This window comes from Biomphalaria glabrata, chromosome 3 (assembly GCF_947242115.1).
Source record: "Biomphalaria glabrata chromosome 3, xgBioGlab47.1, whole genome shotgun sequence".
NCBI lineage: Eukaryota > Metazoa > Mollusca > Gastropoda > Planorbidae > Biomphalaria > Biomphalaria glabrata.
In genome coordinates, this window is record NC_074713.1 from 41,209,566 (window position 1) to 41,235,817 (window position 26,252).

Genomic DNA, 26,252 nt, shown 5'->3' on the forward strand with positions numbered 1-26,252 from the left:
GGTTGCATCAACGATCAATTGAGCAACGTAGCATTAATAGATTAATGCGATTCATAAATACATACATAGGACATGTCTATGTTCTCTACTTACGCCAGTGAGAAATACACAATGCACTAATTAAATATAAGTGAAATAATAAAATACACATGATAATATCCAATGGAAATAGCACAAAAGTAATTAAGATGGAACTCGTGATTAAGTTCGGCTTACCACCAGGTATTCCTCTAGGAGTGAGAATAAATGATATAGTCCAGACTCGATAGCTCAGCTCGAATGAGAAAGAGAGAGTCTGACTTGATTTCATTTACCTTATATACAGGCCTGGAAAATGTGGGCGGAAACAGGAAATGTCCTAGGCTAAGAATTATCTTACACGTGGGTGAAGTAGACGAGACGGGAGTCGCACATTGGGATTGTCAATGGGCGTGTTGGTCCGCGTGATCTCCTAGATCAAAGAGAGACGTGGGAGAAAGGGGGGGGGATTGGTTGCGTTCCACCTAAGGTGGTGTCAACTGCGCCCGTCAGACATCCGCCCGTACGATCAAAGAGAATGTGTCTATCGTTGCCCCGGTCAAGGGAAGATAAGTCGAAAGACGCGGCCTAGCTATCTCAAATGTGGTCAACTAAGTCTAGCCTGGAGAGGAAAAGGTGGTGCGGGTGAAGGAATTGGTGGTAGGATGGGGAAATAATTAAAATAAAATAAATAAATAATGAATAATAATAATTAATGCTGTGATAAATTTGAGTGACTCTGACAGCGAGTTTTTGACTTGTCACAAGGACGAGGGTTATTTTTGTACAAAATACATGCATTCCTTTTACTAAGCACATATCTGTCTGTCTGTCTGTCTGGTCAACAGTTTGTGCACGTTTTTTCTCTGACACCCAATCTTGGATCAAACTGAAAATTTGTACAATTATTTCTTTTACTTAACAAAACAATAATCAATTAAAAAAACAATTAGTTAATTAACTATTTGCAATAAATTATTTTGTTTGGAATCTCGACCAAGGGAAAGAAATTGTACTTGACTGAAGGGGTGGTATGAGCTGGAGTAATCCCTTTTATAAATTGTCGGCTGTCTTAGTGAACACAAGCATGAAATAGAAACGGTAGATAACTCTACAATTTTCCATGTTCATAGATTCTTCGCTAGCAGAGTGGTTACTACTTTGGCTTGAGAAGTCTGAAAAGGCTTTAGCCCACAAGATCGAATTCAGGTCGTTCCCCCTAAACAAAAAATACATTTATAAAGCGATCACTCAGAATACCCCGTTCTTTCTCCCCTTTCCAACGGGTCCAGACAAGTGATAGGATCATAGCGTATTGTGAAAGGTCAAAGCTTGAAATTGCTCTAAACAAAAACAATTGGTAAAAATATCTCTAGTCGTACAGATTTATTGTTGTTGGTCTAGATCTATTACAAATGTAACTACATGACTGATCCAAACTAATTGATACTCTTAATATAACCTTTGTACTTTTAATTAAGTTTTTTTTTTTAATTCGCTTGTTTGTTTCGCGGTAAAACCTAGTAGTTGTTTTGTGTTATCTGCTCGTCCCTCCGTCACAAACTCTTTTTGTAATCTTTTATTTTTTTTTAAAGCGGTTGCCATTGGGAGAGCCGCTACTGGGTTCGTACTGCTTGCCGGTCTTTCTTTCAGGTTTTGACTTCTAAAACTAAATGCTTTAAAAAAAATGTCACCTGATGCTCACCTGCTCACCAAATATATAAATATTTATTTGATATTTATAAAATTAACATGGAGATGTCTCGAGAAAGCGAGCAATTTGTTTTTAAAAACGAAGTCTGCATATTTTATGCACATTTAAATTAACATTTTTTTTTTACAATACATCTGTTCGAGTCAAACATTCGTGGAACCTGGAAACTATAAACAAACAATAAATGTATATTGCTGAGAAAAGAATTACTAGCTCGTTGGTCACACAGGGGAAACTCTATTTGACCGTTATAATTTTTCAAAGTAAAAAAAAAAAAAAAAAAAGAAAGAAATTTAAATTTGGCTAGATAACTAGTTCTAGATCTGGATTCAATATTGGTTTTGAAAGGACTATAGCGTTCGTGCGGCCTATATGAAACATACGAAACTATTTTACTTTGAGCTCTCGGTCTGGTTTCACGCGTATCTTGTCAAAATAGTTGTCTTCTGCATACTGGCTATTGTTTTGATTGCTTTGCCTCCTACAAACTGGCTATTGTTTTGATTGCTTTGCCTCCTACAAACTGGCTATTGTTTTGATTGCTTTGCCACCTACAAACTGGCTATTGTTTTGATTGCTTTGCCACCTACAAACTGGCTATTGTTTTGATTGCTTTGCCTCCTACAAACTGGCTATTGTTTTGATTGCTTTGCCTCCTACAAACTGGCTATTGTTTTGATTGCTTTGCCTCCTACAAACTGGGTTTGAGGCTTAGTGACACAATTATCTTAAAACGAATACAAACTAAACATATTTTTTAGTCAGAAAATGTCTTTTTCCATATGCTAGGACAAAATCGTATAAGTAGTCTTTATGTCCAAGTTTCCATTAAAGATGATGAGAGCATAAAAAAGTTGCCTGAATCAGCCAGGAAAACCCACGACTTAGTTTCAAAGTATTATGTACTAGCTACACATTACTACTCGCAGGGCGTACTAAACGTTTCTGTCTGTAAGGAATGTCTGTAATGTATAAGATACAAACAATTAACTTGTTTACACCCTGACATTTTCTTTTGAATATTTTTTCCGATGATTTCAACTTCATTTGTCGTGCACACACTCTCAGGTTCTGTGCACGGCGTGGGGTCCAATCTTCATTTTGAAAAACCGATTGCATTGAAAGGTTCGAACTAAAAACAAAAATCTAGTTTTGAATTAGTTCCGAGTTTCTTCACCTCGCTAGTTTTGAATTAGTTCCGAGTTTCTTCACCTCACTAGTTTTGAATTAGTTCCGAGTTTCTTCACCTCGCTAGTTTTGAATTAGTTCCGAGTTTCTTCACCTTGCTAGTTTTGAATTAGTTCCGAGTTTCTTCACCTCACTAGTTTTGAATTAGTTCCGAGTTTCTTCACCTCGCTAGTTTTGAATTAGTTCCGAGTTTCTTCACCTCGCTAGTTTTGAATTAGTTCCGAGTTTCTTCACCTCGCTAGTTTTGAATTAGTTCCGAGTTTCTTCACCTCACTAGTTTTGAATTAGTTCCGAGTTTCTTCACCTCGCTAGTTTTGAATTAGTTCCGAGTTTCTTCACCTTGCTAGTTTTGAATTAGTTCCGAGTTTCTTCACCTCACTAGTTTTGAATTAGTTCCGAGTTTCTTCACCTCGCTAGTTTTGAATTAGTTCCGAGTTTCTTCACCTCGCTAGTTTTGAATTAGTTCCGAGTTTCTTCACCTCGCTAGTTTTGAATTAGTTCTGAGTTTCTTCACCTCGCTAGTTTTGAATTAGTTCTGAGTTTCTTCACCTCGCTAGTTTTGAATTAGTTCTGAGTTTCTTCACCTCGCTAGTTTTGAATTAGTTCTGAGTTTCTTCACCTCGCTAGTTTTGAATTAGTTCCGAGTTTCTTCACCTCGCTAGTTTTGAATTAGTTCCGAGTTTCTTCACCTCGCTAGTTTTAAATTAGTTCCGAGTTTCTTCACCTCGCTAGTTTTGAATTAGTTCTGAGTTTCTTCACCTCGCTAGTTTTAAATTAGTTCTGAGTTTCTTCACCTCGCTAGTTTTGAATTAGTTCCGAGTTTCTTCACCTCGCTAGTTTTGAATTAGTTCCGAGTTTCTTCACCTCGCTAGTTTTGAATTAGTTCCGAGTTTCTTCACCTCGCTAGTTTTGAATTAGTTCCGAGTTTCTTCACCTCGCTAGTTTTGAATTAGTTCTGAGTTTCTTCACCTCGCTAGTTTTGAATTAGTTCTGAGTTTCTTCACCTCGCTAGTTTTATCTTACCAGAAACTCTATCACACACATGTCCACCAATCAGAAGAGTTCTTTATCACACACATTTCCGCCAATCAGAAGAGTTCTTTATCACACACATTTCCGCCAATCAGAAGAGTTCTTTATCACACACATTTCCGCCAATCAGAAGAGTTCTTTATCACACACATTTCCGCCAATCAGAAGAGTTCTTTATCACACACATTTCCGCCAATCAGAAGAGTTCTTTATCACACACATTTCCGCCAATCAGAAGAGTTCTTTATCACACACATTTCCGCCAATCAGAAGAGTTCTTTATCACACACATTTCCGCCAATCAGAAGAGTTCTTTATCACACACATTTCCACCAATATATATATATATATATATCAGTGGCGTAGCAAGGTACCCGTGGGCTCTGGTTCAAGAGCTTCTTGGCGGGCCCCTCTCCCCCAATAAGACGAATTCAGTGTATGACAAAATTATTGAGTCATCTGAATGTATCGGTACATTGATCTAAAGACATTCCAATGCACGTAGAGGAGCTTTTTTTTTACCTAGGGACTCTGTACAAGGGATCGTGTCAGTGTTTGTATAACTTCTGAATGAAACGATTCAAAGGTGTTTCAAATGAACTAAGACACTTTTCATGAATTTTTTCCCCCATTCTACTTTTAAAACTATTAGAGACTATGATACAAATTATTATCTAGTTCTATGGCCATTATTTAACAGTAAAACGAGCTAACATTAATTTAAAAAATAATTTCTGGCTTTCTACAGAGCAAGAAGGATGAAACAATGGCATCTAATTCTTAACGTTTGGCTGTTTCTAGCCCAATTGAAGAAAAACAAACATCAAGTGAAGCCAACCTGCTCTGTGTCATAGAAATTGTTAAATATTTTTTTTAACCATCGAAACTTGGAGAATGACCGCTCTGCTGAACACGCTGACCCAGGCAAAGTGAGAGCATGCATGGTGTTACAATGTTTTTGGAAAACTTTATGATAACATTTAGTTGTCTATATAAAAAAAAACAGCCATATCTTGTATCATGGGCGTAGCCAGGGGGGAGGGGTTTGGGGTTCAACCCCCCCCCCCCCCCCCGAAATGAAATCCCCCCCCCTTGGGGGGGGATCGGAATTTAGTGAATGATTTTTTGCTTTGATTTTGTTTATTTTAGGTGAGATTTTAATACTAAACCATCACTTGCCCCAGCACAACCAATGGGGTTTTGAGTTTAAAACCCCCTACTAGGGGTTTTGAGTTTTAAACTCCCTACTTGGGGTTTTTGCAGTTAACTCCCCCTCTTGTATAAAACAAAACACAAAAAAATGCAAACGAAAATCCTCTAATTCCAAGAGCGCAGTTAAGGGAGATTTTGATTTTAAACCCCCCTCCAAAATTTACGATAAACCCCCTCTTCAATATAAAAAAAAGCTAATTACGCACTCAAAATGTTATGAGCGTAGCTAAATGGGGTTTGAAGGTGAAAAATACCTCTTCAATAAATAAACAAAGCAAATTATACACTCAAAATGTTATGAGTGTAGTCAAAGGGGTTTTGAGTTTAAACTCCCCTCCAGTGGAGTTTGAAGCTAAAAAGTACCTTTTCAATATAAATTAAAACAAATTACTCACTCTAAAATCTATGAGCGCAGCCAAAGGAGTTTTGAGTTTAACCCCTCCGCCAGAGGGGTTTGAGGCTAAAAAATACATCTTCAGTGTAAGAAAAAAGCAAATTACGAACTCAAAATGCTATGAGCGTTGCCAAAAGAATTTGAGTTTAAACCCCCATTCAGATTGGTTTAATGCTAAAAAATACCTCTTCATTAGAAAAAAAAAGCAAATTACACACTAAAATTATTTGAGCGTAGCCAATCCAATCGGGGGTTTTGAGTTTAAACCCCTCTTCTACAGATGGCGTTTGTTTAAAGTTTAAAACCCCTTCAGATGGTTTTGAGTTTAAGATCCCCCTACAGAGCATTTTGAGTTGGAAACCCCCAACAGATAATTTTGACGATAAAACTTCTCTTTTCGATATAAAATCTAAAGCAAACTACAGTCACTTAATTCCAAGAGCGTATTCAAGAGAGGTTACACATTTTTACCAGTGGCAGGGCTCCCTTAATAAACTGCAGTGAATAGTCATCTGCCGAAATTGAAAAACACTAAATGTGGCTCAACAAAGATGGCTAAGACAGATTTTAGGAGTCAGTTATAGAGATCGGGTTTAAATCAAGGAAATCCTATGCCGAACTGGGAGTCGACCCTTTAGTAAGATTGTGAGAGAGCGACGCATGAGGTTTGCGGGACATCTTCTCCGACAAAATGAATTACGCATAAGAAGAGTTGCAATGATATCCTAGTACAACTTGATGCCACTTATTCATTGAGGTCCTCATGGCAGGTGGGAAGAGGCTTCAGACATTACCAGTGACAGATTTTTATGGAAACAGCTTGACGTCAAATGCTCCGAACGGCGCGGTAGGGTCTAAGTCAGTAAGAATAGCACATTAGGTTTTTGAAATAAAACTTTTTAATAGCAGGAAAATGCACTGTAGATACCTCAGAACATGCATTTTGATGGCTTTCAAGACCAGAAATAGTGCTTGGCGGCGGGGCTTCGCCCCGCGCTAAGGGAGCTCCTAGCGCTCCCCCAGACCACACTGCTAGTAATGGCTGGGAATCTACAATTTTATGGAAACAGCTTGACGGCAAATGCGCCAAACGTCGCTGGAGGGTCTAAGTCAGTAATAATAGTACATTAGGTATTTGAAATAAAACTTTTTAATAGCAGGAAAATGCACTGTAGATACCTCAGAATATGCATTTTGTTGGTTTTCAATATCAGAAATAGTGCTTGGCGGCGGGGCTTTTAATAGCAGGAAAATGCACTGTAGATACCTCAGAATATGCATTTTGTTGGTTTTCAATATCAGAAATAGTGCTTGGCGGCGGGGCTTCGCCCCGCGCTGGGGGAGCTCCTAGCGCTCCCCCAGACCCCTTTGCTAATAATGGCAAGGAATCTACAATTTTTCCACTAACTCATGGAAGAACATATTCTAGGGCACAATAAACGTCTACCGAAAGAATGAAGGGTCAGAATGCAATAAAGATTATGTACACACACACACATAAATACATATTAAAAAAATTTTCGCGGGGGGGTGGGGTCGGGGGGGGGGAATCCACCCCCCAAACCCCCCCTCCCGAAAAAAATCCTGGCTACGCCCATGTCTTGTATTGAACACAGACTTGATACGTCTTTAGGGAAGGCTTCTTTGAAGGACTGCATCTCAGAACACTATTCGCTAACAGTATCATCTTGGTTAGATGAGATTAAAAGAATGGTGACATCGTATAAATGTCGTTTGCACTTGAAATGAAACTTTGCATTAACGACTCAAACATGTTGCCAATATTTTATGCCCATAAACTTGATCAAGTAATTAAGAAACAATGACATCAATAGCTCGGTAAAATACGTTGATTATTTGGAAGTCTTCTCTTGAATCTTGACTTTTCACTGTAATTAGTGACAGGCTCATCAAAGTGCCATTTAACTTTTCGCAATCGTGTAGAGTAAAATTGTTTGTGTATCCTAGAAACTGTGCTCTCATGTTTTGGAGTCAAGACCTGCCCATCTCTCAAGAACTAAACCAAAAAAAAAAACAAGTCAAAGAAATCTGCAATGTCTTGAACATAGCTGACGGCATCATTTAAAACCAAGTTCTTTTGTACATTTCAATATGTTTTTCTGTAGGGTAGTGGTTATAAAATCTGCCCTACACGCAGCAGGTTCTGGGTTCGAAACCCAGATGAATTTTTTTTTAAATTAATAAATATTTCTACATTTGTTTTGTGAGTCACATCCTGTAAAAATAGATATGCATTTTTTGATTATTTTTTTAAGTATTTTTTTTTACAGACTAATAGATCTATGTTCTATCCTCTACCAATGTCTAGATCTGTCTGTCTGTCTCTAGATGGAACACTTCGGGGGCCGAATTAAGTTTGTGTGTTCACACAAACTGTCTTTGTAACCTTGTTTTATATTATTATTTTCAGATTTTAAAAAACAAATTCTCAATATGGAGTGAAAACACTGACCTATAATACAGAATACGTTTTGTTTGTTTGTTTGTTTGTTTGTTTGTTTGTATGTATTAGATACTCAGTACAAATGTTCATTTTTCTTTTTCTTGATCTTATGAAATGATACAAATTTGATTCGCTTAGATCTAACAGCTAGAATTCAGTCTCATGATACTAGTACACTAGTACAGTTTCTGCTTCTATGAGTCAAGAAATAATTACCCAACTGTTGAGAACAGACCATCAATCTCTCGAGCCAAGCTCCGCCCAACTCCGCCACCTGCCCCATATTTTAGTATTTTTTTAATGAGGGGGGGGGTGTTGAAGTTGTGTTGCTTTAATCAGTAATATTATTTCGCGTAGTTGGTTATTGTTTTTAAAGAACTTTTGTACTACTAAGTTTCGTGGAGCTTCATGCGTGATACCAGAGCCATGGCTCCTCTCACATAACTCCTCTCACATGGCTCCTCTTACATGGCTCCTCCCACGTGACTCCTCTCACATGGCTCCTCTCACGTGGCTCCTCTCACATGGCTCCTCTCACGTGACTCCTCTCACATGGCTCCTTTCACATGGCTCCTCTCACGTGATTCCTCTCACATGTATCCGTTCACAAAAATTGATCGACTAGCTTCAGACCAGATAAAAGTATATAATTATAGTCCTAATATACTAATAGTTGTTTTCTTGCATATAAAAGTATATAAAAAAAAAAGACAATACCTGCTTTCTAAAACTTATAGAGCGCTTATTTTGCTCCTAATAACTAATGAATGTTACTCTAAAAAAAAGGAACATGTTTAACCCGGCCCCATTCCCCCCCCCCCCCTCTAACCAAATAATTTATTTCTATACTTTTCAATTTATACGGGTCAAGCTAGAAGTTTTCCTAGTGCGGCCAACAAACTAGTAATTCTTTTCCCAAAGATATACACTAACTTTCAAATTTCTAAGAAAATAGAGCTGTTTTCGAGAATCGCGTCCACCCACACAGATATCGCCTACCCGAAAGTGTGACTTGAATAGAGGTATTGTAAAAAAAAATTCCATTAGAAGTATTGTTTTTGTTTAAAGTAGTAGCTATAAATAAATAGGTCATCACAAGTTAAGAGACTTGTTAGACCCAAGAGTGCAACAGAAATACTTCGCTTTGGTTCGCTGGACTATTAGCCAGTCCAGTGAGCTAGGGGTGTAAGTGGAGGGGTGGACGGGTGTTAGGAAGAAAAAAAATATTTTTGTCCAGAACATCTGGTCACAGCCCACAACAGTCGCCATTTGTCACTGCCTCCATTACTTGTGTGGTGTCCCAACAACCCGGGGGAAGGAGGCTGGTGGGGGTCTGGTTTTTTTTAGCAAGGCCTGATGCTTGGGTTTGACTTTGCGGACGGTCGTCAGGGGACTGTACTTCTGTGGAGTGTTCCCGAGTAATAGATTATATTTGAAATGACGCAGGAGCTTATCCATTTATGACGTCTATCTCTTTTAACCCGACCCTTTCTTCTGTCCACATGTGTGCACGTAAACCTGACCGCCCCCTCCCCCCTCTCTCTCTCTTCTGGACATAAACAAAATGTGTCTACGTTGTAAAAGATTAGTGTAGTAGGTTTAGTTAGTGAGTGTATGGGTGTCTGTATTTATGAATTGTGTGTGTGTGTAGGTATGTGTAAATGCGCGTTGTAACAACTGATCGTAAGATCTGAAATTGGAATCCTAATTTAAAGTGATGATTGTATTTGAATATATTTATTATTTATTTGTGTCTTTTATTTTCTACTGATGTAAGAAATAAAATAGTGAAATAAGTTTAAAATCAATGTTACTATATGTGACATTGTTACACATTGACCGTGTAGACTTTCCAACAAGGCAATAAAGGAAACTTTTTACATTCCCGTTAGCCCTTTGGCCACAGGGTCTCTCTCAGCAGTCTGTCGTGGACCGGAAGTTCTTCACCCCTAGTCATGTCTGAAAGTTCCACAGTGTATGTGTCCGTTATTGGGTTGGGTCACATCCTAAACGAAGTGAGAATCCCTCGTCTTCATATTCCGTTAGTGGGACCACTACTCAGTCTTGCAGACTATTTATGACAGCCCACCAGGTGAAACATGTCTAAAACAGGGGGACATCGAATTCAATATTGTCCAAGACTAATCGGACATTATCTGGTTTAATGACAACATGACTTTACTGCTCAACAGATGTCAGCATGTCCTTATGTACAGGAAGGCTATGTCAAGGTCATATAAATCAGACCCTAATGGAAGAACACAACTCATGTGTCGTGCTCTAGGATCAGACATCTGCAAATAATAAAACGAAAAACATGACGGCTAACATAAATGATTGGTTGGATAGAGTGGATGGTGCTTGCAAACAAAGATTGGTTGGATAGAGTGGATGGTGCTTGCAAACAAAGATTGGTTGGATAGAGTTTATGATGGTGGCAAACAAAGATTGGTTGGATAGAGTTTATGATGGTGGCAAACAAAGATTGGTTGGATAGAGTTTATGATGGTGGCAAACAAAGATTGGTTGGATAGAGTTTATGATGGTGGCAAACAAAGATTGGTTGGATAGAGTTTATGATGGTGGCAAACAAAGATTGGTTGGATAGAGTTTATGATGGTGGCAAACAAAGATTGGTTGGATAGAGTTTATGATGGTGGCAAACAAAGATTGGTTGGATAGAGTTTATGATGGTGGCAAACAAAGATTGGTTGGATAGAGTTTATGATGGTGGCAAACAAAGATTGGTTGGATAGAGTGGATGATGTTGGCAAACAAAGATTGGTTGGATATAGTTTATGATGGTGGCAAACAAAGATTGGTTGGATAGAGTGGATGAAGGTGGCAAATAAAGATTGGTTGGATAGAGTTTATGATGGTGGCAAACAAAGATTGGTTGGATAGAGTTTATGATGGTGGCAAACAAAGATTGGTTGGATAGAGTTTATGATGGTGGCAAACAAAGATTGGTTGGATAGAGTGGATGGTGCTTGCAAACAAAGATTGGTTGGATAGAGTTTATGATGGTGGCAAACAAAGATTGGTTGGATAGAGTGGAGGATGTTGGCAAACAAAGATTGGTTGGATAGAGTTTATGATGGTGGCAAACAAAGATTGGTTGGATAGAATGGATGAAGGTGGCAAACAAAGATTGGTTGGATAGAATGGATGGTGCTTGCAAACAAAGATTAGTTAGATAGAGTGGATGAAGGTGGCAAACAAAGATTGGTTGGATAGAGTGGATGGTGCTTGCAAACATAGATTGGTTAGATAGAGAGGATGGTGCTTGCAAACAAAGATTGGTTGGATAGAGTGGATGGTGCTTGCAAACAAAGATTGGTTAGATAGAATGGATGGTGCTTGCTAACAAAGATTAGTTAGATAGAGAGGATGGTGCTTGCAAACGAAGATTGGTTGGATAGAATGGATGGTGCTTGCAAACAAAGATTAGTTAGATAGAGTGGATGAAGGTGGCAAACAAAGATTGGTTGGATAGAGTGGATGGTGCTTGCAAACATAGATTGGTTAGATAGAGAGGATGGTGCTTGCAAACAAAGATTGGTTGGATAGAGTGGATGGTGCTTGCAAACAAAGATTGGTTAGATAGAGAGGATGGTGCTTGCAAACAAAGATTGGTTGGATAGAGTGGATGGTGCTTGCAAACAAAGATTAGTTAGATAGAGTGGATGAAGGTGGCAAACAAAGATTGGTTGGATAGAGTTTATGATGGTGGCAAACAAAGATTGGTTGGATAGAGTTTATGATGGTGGCAAACAAAGATTGGTTGGATAGAATGGATGGTGCTTGCAAACAAAGATTAGTTAGATAGAGTGGATGAAGGTGGCAAACAAAGATTGGTTGGATAGAGTGGATGGTGCTTGCAAACATAGATTGGTTAGATAGAGAGGATGGTGCTTGCAAACAAAGATTGGTTGGATAGAGTGGATGGTGCTTGCAAACAAAGATTGGTTAGATAGAATGGATGGTGCTTGCTAACAAAGATTGGTTAGATAGATAGGATGGTGCTTGCAAACAAAGATTGGTTGGATAGAATGGATGGTGTTTGCAAACAAAGATTAGTTAGATAGAGTGGATGAAGGTGGCAAACAAAGATTGGTTGGATAGAGTGGATGGTGCTTGCAAACAAAGATTGGTTAGATAGAGAGGATGGTGGTTGCAAACAAAGATTGGTTAGATAGAGTGGATGGTGCTTGCAAACAAAGATTGGTTAGATAGAGAGGATGGTGCTTGCAAACAAAGATTAGTTAGATAGAGAGGATGGTGCTTGCAAACAAAGATTGGTTGGATAGAGTGGATGAAGGTGGCAAACAAAGATTGGTTGGATAGAGTGGATGAAGGTGGCAAACAAAGATTGGTTGGATAGAGTGGATGATGTTGGCAAACAAAGATTGGTTGGATAGAGTGGATGAAGGTGGCAAACAAAGATTGGTTGGATAGAGTGGATGATGTTGGCAAACAAAGATTGGTTGGATAGAGTGGATGGTGCTTGCAAACAAAGATTGGTTGGATAGAATGGATGGTGCTTGCAAACAAAGATTGGTTGGATAGAATGGATGGTGCTTGCAAACAAAGATTGGTTAGATAGAGAGGATGGTGCTTGCAAACAAAGTTTGGTTGGATAGAGTGGATGGTGCTTGCAAACAAAGATTGGTTGGATAGAGTGGATGGTGCTTGCAAACAAAGATTGGTTAGATAGAGAGGATGGTGCTTGCAAACAAAGATTGGTTGGATAGAGTGGATAGTGCTTGCAAACAAAGATTGGTTGGATAGAGTGGATGGTGCTTGAAAACAAAGATTGGTTGGATAGAGTGGATGGTGCTTGCAAACAAAGATTGGTTGGATAGAGTGGATGGTGCTTGCAAACAAAGATTGGTTAGATAGAGTGGATGGTGCTTGCAAACAAAGATTGGTTAGATAGAGTGGATGGTAAAAATTGGTGATCACAGGTGCGGCGAACTTTAAAAAAAGGTCGATGGACTTAGAACTACATATTTTCCAATTATATATATTAATATTCTTCGTTAGAAAAATTAAAAAAAATGCCTTAATGCGTCATGCCATCTCTAGACATTCAGTTGAATGCATGGCTATGGTAGTGGATCTCTCAGTCATTTTATTGTGATTTGTTTCGATAATGTGTTAACAAAACTATTCTTGAATTTACATCTACTGATACATTCTTTTTATTTTTTTTTAGACGTTGGGCTTTACCCTTTCTCAACCTCCCTTACCAGCGTCCACATAAGAGTGGACGTCATAAATGGACGACTCCCTGCCAGTTCTGCGCGTGAAGGCAGAATGTCAGCACGCGCGTGGAATAACTAATGTTGACTGGCTAGACGTTACTTAAAGGGAACAAAATGTGTGCTGAATAATATTTGTTCCGTTATCGTGTCGGAGCTCTTTCAAGATTTTTATGTTATCGCTACGGAGGTTTTTTCAGTGCATAACAACAAGAAAAACCCAGACATCCAATACTTAGAGCGATGCACAATGGCATGGACAAATCGCTTATAAAAAAATATTTTGTTGTCTAAATTTTCATTTACATGTATTAATATGGAGACGCGGTGGCTGAATGGTAAAGACTTGACTTCCGAACTGATGGTTACCAGGTTCGAATCCTGGTGAAGACTGGGCTTTTTAATTTCGGGATCCTTAGAGAACCTCTGAGTCCAGCCAGCTGTAATGAGTACTTGTCAATAGTTGGGGAAAAGTAAAGGTGGCTAGTCTTTGTGCTGGCCACATGAAACCCTCGTTAACCGTGGGCCACAGAAACAGATGGCCTTTACATCATCGGGTCATTAGTACTGATCTACGTACAGTTAGATTTATACGCTTACGTCTGTCGTAATTTGTTAAGGACGTATGTATAACCTAGCCTACCTCCCATTTAGATTTAGTTGACATCAACAATCACAAGTGACATAACTCACAATTTCCCCTTTTGAGGCTAAAGAAATGATAAATACTTTAAAAACAAGAATAACATAAAAATACTTTTTAAAAAATTACAAACAAAAGTTTATATTTATTGTAATTGTATCCAATTAGTTCAGGCTTGTGTTTCAATGTAAAATAGATCTAGACTAACAAGAAGGAATCTGTGCGATTAGAAATATTTGTACCAAATTTTTTTTTGTTTAGCGCAATATCATGCTTTTAGCTTTCTCACTAGGCACTGCTTCCCTCACTTGTCTGGACCAGTTGGGTTAGGGGTTGGGGAGAAAGGATATCTTGTAATGGTTTCTTTTTTTAATAGTTTAAAGGGGACTAATTCAACTTATGCCACCACATCAGTACTTTTTCTTTCCTTCATTTGATACCAAACATAATAATTAATTACAAATAGTTAATTAACTAATTGGTTTATTTAATTTTTTATGATTCTTGTGTTGTCAGACAAAAGAAATGTGCGAAATCTCAGCTTGATCCGAGATTGGGTTTGGGAGAAATAATGTGTACAAACCTTTTGCCAGACAGACAAACTTAGTGAGTTACTAAAAGCTTTTTTTTACCAACGTAAATCCTGAACCGGATAGCAATGGTGGGACGAAGCACAAAATTCTGACAATTGGCGAACAGCGTCAAACCTCAAAGAGATGGGAGGTGGCTCCGAGATGCTTATAATAAGGAAAAGATAAAGATAGTATACTTACTTTGTTATCTTGTGTGCTTTCTATGACACACTTTACACACCTGTTGACCTATTTTTTTGTGTAATGCTGCTTCCTAACGAAGCGTGCTTGGAAAATTGTGTGTGTGTTGGATGGAGTTGAAGTCATCTCCGTGTAATTTTATGAAACAATTAGAAATGTTCATATATGGTGGAGAAGCTATGAACAGCTATGAACAGCTAGATTCGGTTGTATTCAGTATACTACTTATGGAAAGTATTGATAAGCTCTGCCTTTAAAAAGGCATAGAATACATTTTGTGTATTCTTTAGCTCTCTACAGAATCAGATTTTCTAGACTCTTCCATGTGTAGCCCAAAATAGTTTCAATATAGAAGAAGTCTTTCACTCAATGGCTCAAAACAATGGTTCTCAAGCTGTGCGTCGCGGTGCCTTTGGGGGCCGCATGACGATTTGCCAGGGGTCGTCTAAAACCATCAGAAATATTTTATTTTACATCAATAGTCTCTCGAGGATAAATATTGCAAGCAACTGAGTCAGACATAACTTCACACTATACCTTTGTTACTTATTGTTACTGTCTATCAAATGATGTGGCATAACAAGTGTTTGCATTGATATCTGGTTCTGTCTGAGACTGTATTGCACCTTCTTCCATTTCTAACATCATATCTTTGCGAAACGGGGTTTTCCAGACTTCTACTTATTAAGTAGTAACTTGATCTTACCTTGGTTTTAGTTTGACCATAGTTTGCTTGTAGCTTCCTTTTTATTGAGCTTGAAGTTAGTTTAGTTGTAGCTTGATTTTAACTTCGTTTTAACTTGTTTTTAACTTGATTTTAACTTGGTTTTAGCTTGTTTTTAACTTGATTTTAACTTGGTTTTGGCTTGTTTTTAGCTTGGTTTTAACTTGGTTTTAGCTTGTTTTTAGCTTGGTTTTAGCTTGTTTTTAGCTTGGTTTTAACTTGGTTTTAGCTTGGTTTTAACTTGGTTTTAGTTTAGCTTGGTTTTAACTTGGTTTTAGCTTGTTTTTAGCTTGGTTTTAACTTGGTTTTAGCTTGGTTTTAACTTGGTTTTAGCTTGGATTTAACTTGGTTTTAGCTTGGATTTAACTTGGTTTTAGCTTGGTTTTAGTTTGTTTTAGCTTGGATTTAACTTGGTTTTAGCTTGCTTTTTAGTTGGTTTTAGCTTGATTTTAGCTTGGATTTAACTTGGTTTTAGCTTGGATTTAACTTGGTTTTATCTTGGTTTTAGTTGATTTTAGCTACTTATTTCGTAGCTTCGTGGGTAAGTAGTAAAACGCTTGGCTTCCGGGGTTTTCGGGTTCGACTGGGATTTTGAATTTCGGGATTTTTAGGACGCCTCGAAGTCCAGCTAACTGTACTGGGTACCTAACATTAGTTGGGGAAAGGTAAAAGTGGTCGGTCATTGTTCTGGCCACATGGCACCCTCGTTAACCGTGGGCAACAGAAACAGATTACCTTTCCAGCATCTGTCCTATAAATCTCAAGGTCTGAAAGGGCAACCTTACTTTGATTTTTTTTAACTTTTCGGTTTTAGTTTGGGGTTAGTGGTATGCCATGAATATAAACTATTTTTAAAACAAGATTTAAATTCAATTCGTGTGAGTCCTCATCATATCCTAAATACATCATTACGTCATTGTGCTTAGTTTAAAATAAGTTTCGGACGTTCCTTCAGATCTTGACGTCCAAATCTCCTGCAGGACGGCTTTGGGTTTCTGTGTAGAGGTTCGAACTCGAGACCCTCTTGACGTCCATTCGAAGTGCAATTCACGCGACCAAGCATTGTTATGTATGAGTACTTCTCTCCCGCACAACAACATGTGTGTGTATGTGTTATTCAGGGCCGGTCCTACAGATTGCGGGGCCCTATCCGAAACGGATTGCGCGGGGCCCAGTCTGGGTAGGGATAAGGATAATTAGTGAAAATTTAGATTTTGCATCAGAAAATAAATTCGTCTTTGCATTTTATTCGTTCTTTACTAAGTATAAATACATGTTTCAATTGACTTTAGCACCATCTATAGTAGATGATAGTTTTCCAACAAAAAGCCGATAAACATTCAGATCTGCCTTTCAGATTTATTATCGACTAGCAAAATATCGCTTGCGATTGTTTTTTTTAAGAGGTTGAGATAGATTTAGATCTAGATTTATATGCCAGTGACTATAAAAGTAAATTAAGTATTGGAACTTCTTGTTTTGGTTGAAATTCACCTTCTTATTACATTTGTATTAAATGAAAGCTGACAAAACCTGCTTTGTTTTTTTTTTTTGTTAATCGCGAGTACGATTGAGGTTTTCTATATTGAATTACACCCCAAAATGAAAATTTTGTTATTTTTTATGGAGATTTGAATGAGTTTTCAAAAGATTTTAATAATTTCAGAAGATTTCCATGACTTTTTCGTATATTTTGCAATTTCAGGAGATTTCCAGGAGCTTCTGGAAAATCAGGAGGCCGCTGTAACCCTTTAATAACAAATTATATTGGTTTAATTTAATAATTTACACCTAGAATTAGCGCAGGGCCTAAAAAAGAGCGGGCCCACTGCGGTCGCATAGGTTGCAGTGACTTAAGACCTGCCCTGGTGTTAGTTAACCCTTTAAATTCTTTTTGTTCCCTTCAGATCATTCTGACATTATATAAAACATCAAAAACAAAAAGATTTTAAAAAGTTAGTTACTGATTACTGCTAAACCCAAACTCTGCCATTTTATCACTTCCTTTTTTTTTTGTTTTTTGAAAGGCACATTCTTCACGTCATGGGCGTGTCTGTGTGGATGCAAGACGAAATTGGGGAGCCCAGCCAAGGCGTTCGGACTTAATTTATTGTCAGCCATCTTACAGATGCTTTCCTTCGTCCTGATTGTCGGCTGGGTCTGGTCCATTATCTGGGGCATGAACTTCTTACAGATATCAAGTAAGTATCTGGACACGGACATTTTTAACACGTCATTCATAGCTAGCTCTATATGTAGGTCAGCTCCAAAACTTTGTTTCGTCTTCTTAAGGCGCTAAGACACAGACGTAGTCTTTGAAATATCATTTAAATCTATCATCACACTATCATCACTCTATCATCACACTATCATCACACTATCATTATTAATCAATCCATTGCTGTATTAACTTGCCACTGTATCAATGTTGTTACCGGTCATTGACCTGTAGCACCAAACTGCTGGTAGACAACTAAAACGTTGTCAGAACGTAACCCATCTAAACTAATACAACTTGAAATCACTTGAAGTAACTTCCTTTTGGGAACAAACTAAATAGAACTTGATTTATAATGTAAACACAAACAATTTAGTGTGAAATGAAATAAATGTATTAGACTTATATTCTTTAACGAAATCTAACTCACTACAATAACACAACCTTTCAGTCTTACGTTCAGGAGCCATCACCCCTAACTAAGACCAAAATGACGATAATGCCACGGTCCATGGGCGTAGCCGGGGGGGGGGGGGGGTTGGGGTTCACCCCCCCCCGAAATGAACCCCCCTGCGGGATCGGAATTCAGTAATTGATTTTTTGCTTTGATTTTGTTTATTTTGGGTGATATTTTAATACTATACCATCACTTACGCCAGCGCAGCTAAGGGGTTTTGAGTTTAAAACCCCAGACCAGGGGGTTTATAATTTAAAACCCCCTACCAGGGGGGGGTGAGTTTAAAACCCCTATCAGGGGGTTTTGAGTTTAAAACCCCTACATGGGGTGTTTGAGTTTAAAACCCCCTACCAGGGGGGTTTAAGTTCAAAACCCCTATCAGGGGGTTTTGAGTTTAAAACACCTACCAGCGGGTTTTGAGTTTAAACCCCCCTACCAGGGTTTTTTGCAGTTAGAAGATTTTGATTTTATAACCCCCTATTCAATATAAAAAAAGCAAATTACACACTCAAAATTCTATGAGGGTTTTGAGTTTAAACCCATCTCTTCAGTAGGGTTTGAAGCTAAAAAATACCTCTTTAATATAAAAAATGCAAATTACGCACTCAAAATGCTACGAGAGTTGCTAAAAGGGGTTTTGAGTTTAAACCCCCTTTCAGCGGGATTTGATGCTAAAAAAATACCTCTTTAATATAAAAAAGCAAATTACACATTAAAATTATTTGAGCGTAGCCAAGCCAATTGGGGGTTTTGAGTTTAAACCCCTCTACTACAGATGGCTTTTCTTAAAAGTTTAAAACCCCTTCAGATGGTTTTTGAGTTTAAAATCCAACTACAGAGAGTTTTGAGGTGGAAAACCTCTATCTTCAATATTATTATAAGGCAAACTACAGTTACCAAATTCTAAGACCGTAGCTAAATGGGGTTTTGAATTAAGAAAAAAACAACTCCAGAGATTTTTTAGTTTAAAATCCACAACAGGTGATTTTGACGACAAAACTTCCCTTTTCGATATAAAATCTAAAGCAAACTACAGTCACCTAAATCCAAGAGCGTATTCAAGAGAGGTTATACATTTCTACCAGTGCATAAATAAAGTGCATTGAATAGTCATCTGCCGAAATTGAAAAACACTAAATGTGGCTCAACAAAGATGGCTACGACAGATTTTAGGAGTCAGTTATAGAGATCGGGTCTAAGTCAAGGAAATCCTATGCCGAACTGGGAGTCGAACCCTTAGTAAGGTTGTGACAGAGCGTCGCATGAGGTTTGCGGGACATTTTCTCCGACAAAATGAATTACGCAAAGAGTTGCGATGACATCTTAGTACAATTTGGCGCCAGTAAGGCAGTGAGAATAGCATTTTAGGTTTTTGAAATAAAACTTTTAATAGCATGAAAATTTACTGTAGATACCTCAGAATATTCATTTTGTTGACTTTCAATACCAGAAATAGTGATTGGCAGCTCCAAGCGCTCCGCCAGACCTCATTGCTGGCAATGGCGGGAATCTACAATTTTTCCACTAACTCCAGGAAGAAACATTCTAGGGCCTAATAAACTTCTTCCGAACGAATGAAGGGTCTGAATGTAATAAAGATCATGTAAACACACACATACATACTATACATACAAATCCCCCTTAAACCCCTCCCCCCCGAAAAAAAATCCTGGCTACGCCCATGATGCCACCTATGTTGCATCATTCACAACCAAACGCTAGCCTCTTTCACCGTCACCATAAAAACACACACTCCATAACAATCAACTTTGCTCTTTAGTAACCTCTCATTATCAACATGCCACTGTACCGATGTACTCTTTGTCAGCACTTATTGACCTGATCAGATTTATTCCCCCTGCGCTGATAATGTACAAAAGAATATTTTAAAATGAATTAATGACTATATAGAAGTATGGGTGTCCGTGATGACGTTTAAAGTCATCGAAAGTTGTGTTATAAAGTGTTGACCTGGAAATGCTTTATGTTAAAAAAAAAAATAAATGACACAAACCGAGCTCCGTATTTTTCCCTTGCTTCCTACGGTTCCAAAAAAAAAAAGTCAATAAGCGAACGTGTTTAATTGAAAAGCTAACCCTTTTTTCTTGACTCTTTGATAATGATTCCTATTTTCAATGTAATGTTCTTTCTCTGTGTGTGTGTCAACAGATCAGTCGGACCACGAGCCTGTGAAACCTTATTATGTCAGAAGACAGAGCAGTGTGGTCGAGTGAGAGCTTTTCCTTACGTTGGAATGGGATGGACTTCGCCATTTTTTTTAAAACCTCTTATTTTTAATGGAATCAAGAGTTGGCATCAACTTTTGGGCTTGATACAAATTTGTATTTAATGAGTTGAAAATGTGTGAGAGAGAGAGAGAGCGAGAGAGATGTATAAAAGAACTACAAATCAATGAAAAGGAAGAACAGAATGAGATGGAGTGTGAATAACATGGGAAAGAAAGTGGAGATTTTATGTGTCGAATTCAACACCTGCTTGTCTTCCCTTGTCAAATGGGAAATTTAAAAACAAGGAGGCTTCCAACTAGATCTGAAGATCACAAATAAAAACTAAGAATTCACGGAGATTCCGAAACAAATCATCAGAACTTTCTTTATGACACAATGAGTATTTATTTATTTGGTTTAAAACTTGATCCTAAATTAATGTAATACAAATACAATAGCATACTTTTAGCGAAGTATTAGCAGTAGGCCTACAAGCAATAGTGAAAGTTCAAACTGTTTCTACATTGTTGTCAATGATTTCTATATTTTCTAAAGTACTCAGCCAGTATATCTACTCTTTTTTGTTTTTTTGTAACTATTCATTTTGATTTTAAAAAATATTTAACCATTGCAAACCAGAGACTCTAGAAAATAAATTATGGTATTGGCTGTAAGAATACACTCTTGACAATTCTTGTATATTAATTCTCTTTCTGTTTTTGTTTCCTATTATGATTATGAACCCTGAACTATCAATTTTGTTTCTGTCTTAAAGTTGCAGACATTTATTTGTTTGGTGAAGGTGAACTGTGATTAGTTAATAATTGTACATTCTATTATTATTATTATTATTATTATTATTATTGCTATTATTATTATTATTATTATTAAATGTTTTAATGTAACGTGTATGTTTGTTATATTCAGCCCTAAACATTTCTCTCTATGTTAATGATTCTGTATTTAGGTCATTTATTTGCTATATATGTGTGTCAGTGCAGTTTAACTCCCTTCAGACGTTTCACCTTTGAAGATTTCTAGACATCCGGGTCATTAGGGCGCCTCGTAAGTCAACAATAAAGTTGTTGTAGATTACATTTTGACTTCCGGGTCATTGCTAGCTCTCTAACAAAGCCATCACGAGCAATCCAATAGACTTGAATAGACGCCAACATTTAAACCTACTCTTGAAAATAAAATGAAAAGGACTTTCAAAGTTTGAATCATTTCCATCTCCGTTATGTTTGTTCTGTGTTCATTCTCTGTAGGCCACAAGATGAACTATTTGTTCAGCTTTATCTTCTATCTCTAGTATATCTAGTTATTCTACTGTATCTAGGGTCAACTTAATGTAACGACAGTCACGAACGGCTGATAAGTTTTTGTAATAAATGTTTGTTCTTCTTCATACTTGGTCCCAAACATGACAGTTATATCAACAAACAAGACACGCTTACCATTGGAGCTAGTATAATGGTTCAGCAGCGTGTAGACTTATTGTGTGGCATTAATGACGAATCATCCTGTGGCTGTCGGGTCATAGCGCTGTGTCCTGTTCAGTTTCTGTTGTGTCGCTTGATTCTCGACTAGCTTGAGGACAAGAGTTCTGCCCTGTAGTTCTTCAATGAGTTGCTGGGTCACCCTTGATGTGTGTGCCGCTCTCCAGCTTTCAGAGGTCACCTGCTGCCAGCTTCTCTTCTCTATGCCAGTGCGGGTAAAATGGTGCCTGAGATGATCTTCATAACAATTACGAGGAGCACATCTGTTCCTCCTTTAAGATCGCTAAAGAAGATCACTTATTGAAAAAGGCAGCATAGAAATGAGTGAATAAAAATAGTCGCGATGACCATTCACCAGCCTATACATTTCAATGTCTATGTTTTGTGTAGTACTAGACGAGATCTTCTGCACTGTTAGATTAAATATTGCCTTCTTTGTAAGTTGAAGTAGCCTAAGGCTAAGCAATACGCTATAACCCCAGCAACAGGGAAAACTGTTATTTTGGTGACAGCATCAGACTTTGAAAAGGGAAATAAATCTGTCTTCATGCCTTATGTGTACCCCTATGTATATTTTTTAACGAATGTGTCATTATGGAAGAGTGTCAACGTAGCAATACATTTTTGCATAGTCTAGCAACGTAGCAATACATTCTGGCATAGGCTAGCAACGTAACGCTACATTCTGGAATAGGCTAGCAATGTAGCAATACAAACCAGAGACAGAGACCATCAATGCAGATTAGCAATGCCGAGCAGCAATATAGATTAATAATACTGGCTAGCATAACGTATTAGCAATACAGGCTAGCATAACGGATTAGCAATACAGGCTAGCATAACGTATTAGCAATACAGGCTAGCAAAACGTATTAGCAATACAGGCTAGCATAACGTATTAGCAATACAGGCTAGCAATACAGGCTAGCATAACGGATTAGCAATACAGGCTTTAGCAATACAGGCTAGCAAAACGTATTAGCAATACAGGCTAGCAAAACGTATTAGCAATACAGGCTAGCAAAACGTATTAGCAATACAGGCTTTAGCAATACAGGCTAGCAAAACGTATTAGCAATACAGGCTTTAGCAATACAGGCTAGCAAAACGTATTAGCACTACAGGCTACGAACACAATCCACTGAGCTTCCCTCCAAAGGACATTCACCTTTTTTTTGTTGTTGTTCTCCCCCAATCCCATGCTCCTCTCGTGTATGTGTACCTTAAGACAGCCATCTTTTTTTCGTTGTTGTCTATCTCATTGAAGAACTTGTGTCTTGTTTCTCCATGGCTTCTTTAGTTTATCGATATGGTCTTTCAGTCCGTCTTGATGCCTAGATGATAAGTCTATAATACTTTGTGGCCTTTTTAAAAAGTACTCATAGACTTAGTGGTCATCTGTGTCTTCCTATGAATCTCTCAATGTTAGTGGCTTCCTTACAAACTAGATCTAGGTCTATGTTGCTTTCTGGCTTCCTGTGAAGTCTATGCCCTTGGTGGAGAGTATGTGTTTAAATAGACCTGATCTTTAAAAAAGATCTTTTTATTGTTCCTTGTATCCCATCTTCGAATTTTTTTGTTGTTGTATTTTTTTGTTATAATGACAATTGTTTTTTACATTTAAAATCAGTGCCAATATTAAGTCTGAGACGTAGGCTTCCAGTAATAAATCTGGTATGTAGGCTTCCAGTAATAAGTCTGGCATGTAGGCTTCCAAGGCTTCCAGTACTAAGTCTGAGATATTGTCATACATATGATTTGGTTTCCTCTCTAAATTGTGTGTTCAATGTATATCCAAGACAAAGATTCAGGTTTGAGATTCCTGTTTCTTCTTCTCCGTATTTAGAGTGGTTATGGAGGCGATTCCGATTCTGGAATCGATCCATGTTGCACCTCCATTATAAAACTTGATCCCGCATAAGAGTTTTCAATCCATTGTGCAAGTCTATTTACAAATCAACACTTTGTGTTTGGTAAGACATAGGTCTTACTTTTGGAAGGAATATTGAATGACAAAAAACGAGTTCTATCGAGTTAAACTTCAAACAAGACAAACACAAATTCATTTATTTAATTTTCTGATTGAGTTGTATGCTTAGTTAAAGTTGTTTACATTGAGATGAGTCATGAAAAAGGCAGTAGCATATATATCAGAACTATTCAGTTTATTTTATACACAGGCTCACACATTCACGTTTTTGTAACAAACTTAAACTCTAAAAACTTGAGCTAAACAATAAAACACTTCCTCACCCAGACCATTTTACTTTCCCCCCTACAGACAGTGTCACTAGGGTGTGTATGTACAATGTCACTAGGGTGTGTTGGAAGAACAGGAAGTTACAGACCAAAATTTGAACCCCCCCCCCCCACCCTCTCCCGCTTTTTCTTTCTTTGCTATCAGGTTCTTTCCAGTCCGAGCGCCATCCAGAGCGTAGACTCACATAATGTTGAATAGACGTGTGTTTGACTTAGACAATGTGTTGTAGCTAGAGTATTATCTTTAGATGAGTTTAGATTTCATTTCTTACAGATTACTATTTTTGTTAACACATTTGTCTCAGTATTTTCAACTCTCTCCCATTTTCTAGTGTTGTTATGACATCATCAGTATTAAGACGATATTTTGTTGGTTGGAAAATGTTTCATCATTTAAACCTAGCCGCTTGTTTGACATTTTGTATTATTTATTAATTACAAGAGACACATGGACTACTTTTGGGTATTTCTGTGGATTTTTGTGATATAGGATTTTGTTGTTTTTTTTTTGTGCTGTTCACTGAATGTAATAAAGTTTTGTATTGGTTCGTATGTACTCTTACATTTGGTCATCCATTAAATGTTTCTGTATCCACTGGACAGAGTCATCTTGTTTTTTTTTTTTTTATCAAACCTTTTTGTTTGGTTTCTTGACACATGTTTTTAACAATTTTTATGCACAGTAAACTTCACCCAATTTCTAATCTAATGTGATGCAATAATACAAATATAAAACAAATCATATTTATTAAATTACACACAGTCGTTTTGTCATTAAGCTTTATCGCAAAACCAGACAATTTGTAAAGAATAATCTTAGATTATATATAGTCCTCAAAACTCCTTACGATCTCACTGTAATGCTGTTTGGCCTCAGTCCTGGGTTGACGATAAGTTAACATCAAGAAATCGTACTGGTCTGTCCATTTGTGGACTTCCTATCGAGACAGTTGGAGATCTTAAAAGTTAACCTCGAACTACTGAACAGTAGAAGCGCCAATCTTGATCTTCTGTCAGCATATAACACGTGTTCATTTTGAACCAAGTTTTAGAAATCTGTAACTTGTAAAAATATTTCGCTAGCGCAGTGGCGGCGCAAGGCGAAGGTGACGTGGGCAATCACCTACTGGCAGACGATCCGATGGGTCTCGCGCAGACATAGAGAGTTCCAAATAGCAATCCAGACAAGCTCCAGGCACTTACCAACAAATGTTTTACGAAATTAGAGAGTGCTAAATAGCCAAACATAATCTCAGCTAAAGTCTGCTGGAAACATGGCAGCACGAAGAGAGCAAGAAATAAAAAGACGCCAATGTATTGCCCAAACAAAACGAAAGTAAGAGAAACTATTGGCTCTGAACTGGAACCCACAGGGGAAGATAATGACTGTGAGACCAAAGAAACGTATTTCCTACTCAGCTGCTCTATCTTTTAGTTTTCATGCGGATTTTCACCACTAGCTTTCTACTACATGTAATGCGAGAAAGTTGAACGGCTTCAACTGCATTCTACATATTTCTTTCAGTATTAAAAGCAAACACTTGTTACGCATTCGCCGTCGAAAAATGGCTTCATTGCACATCATTAAAAGTGAGCAGCTCTGCAGCGTGCAGTGAACGTTGACTCATTTTCTTGTTTCTTCTTAGTAGGCCTAAATATTTTCTTAGCAATCTTTTCTTCGCAGCTGAAACTTTTAATCCTACCGTATTTTTGTTTATGTGTTTCATTTCATAATACCGTTTGACGTTATGTCCTTTTAAAAGCAGCCGCAAACAGCGTGAAAATCAAACAAGTTCCACCAAAAAAAGGTCTAGATTTCTTCTTCTTCATCGTTCTCATTGTTATGTTGGAGTGTTCAGATGACTAGACCAATACATGAGATGAACTGCGCAGTAGTTTCCAAATCAGGGAGCTCTCCATATAGTTTTCTTTCTATTGGGGTGATTTGGGGCCAATGTCTTATACGGGCCTCTTGGTAGAGAGAGCAGTTTTGGAGGACGTGGTCGGCATTTTCTGGTGATACTCCACATGGGCAGATTTCACTGGTTCCAATTTTGAGCTTCCGGAACATGTGTTGTCGCATTCTGTTGTGTCCGGTCCTGAGTCGAAAGATTAGACGTTGGTCTTGTCGGGATAGCTTATAGTAAGCGTCATCTTTCTTGTGA

The 26,252-nt window shown here is 37.8% G+C and overlaps 1 protein-coding gene across 1 annotated transcript in view; it reads left to right on the top strand.

Annotated features, from left to right (window-relative positions):
- LOC129925382 (protein stum homolog) overlaps window positions 1-24,687 on the top strand; it is a 55,776-nt gene extending 31,089 nt beyond the window's left edge. The window contains exons 3-5 of the mRNA XM_056025108.1: window positions 17,454-17,627; window positions 18,724-18,735; window positions 20,271-24,687. Of these exons, the coding sequence (XP_055881083.1) occupies window positions 17,454-17,627; window positions 18,724-18,735; window positions 20,271-20,335 (251 nt within the window). The 3' untranslated portion in view covers window positions 20,336-24,687. The remainder of the gene's footprint in view (window positions 1-17,453; window positions 17,628-18,723; window positions 18,736-20,270) is intronic.
- Window positions 24,688-26,252: the final 1,565 nt, after the last annotated feature.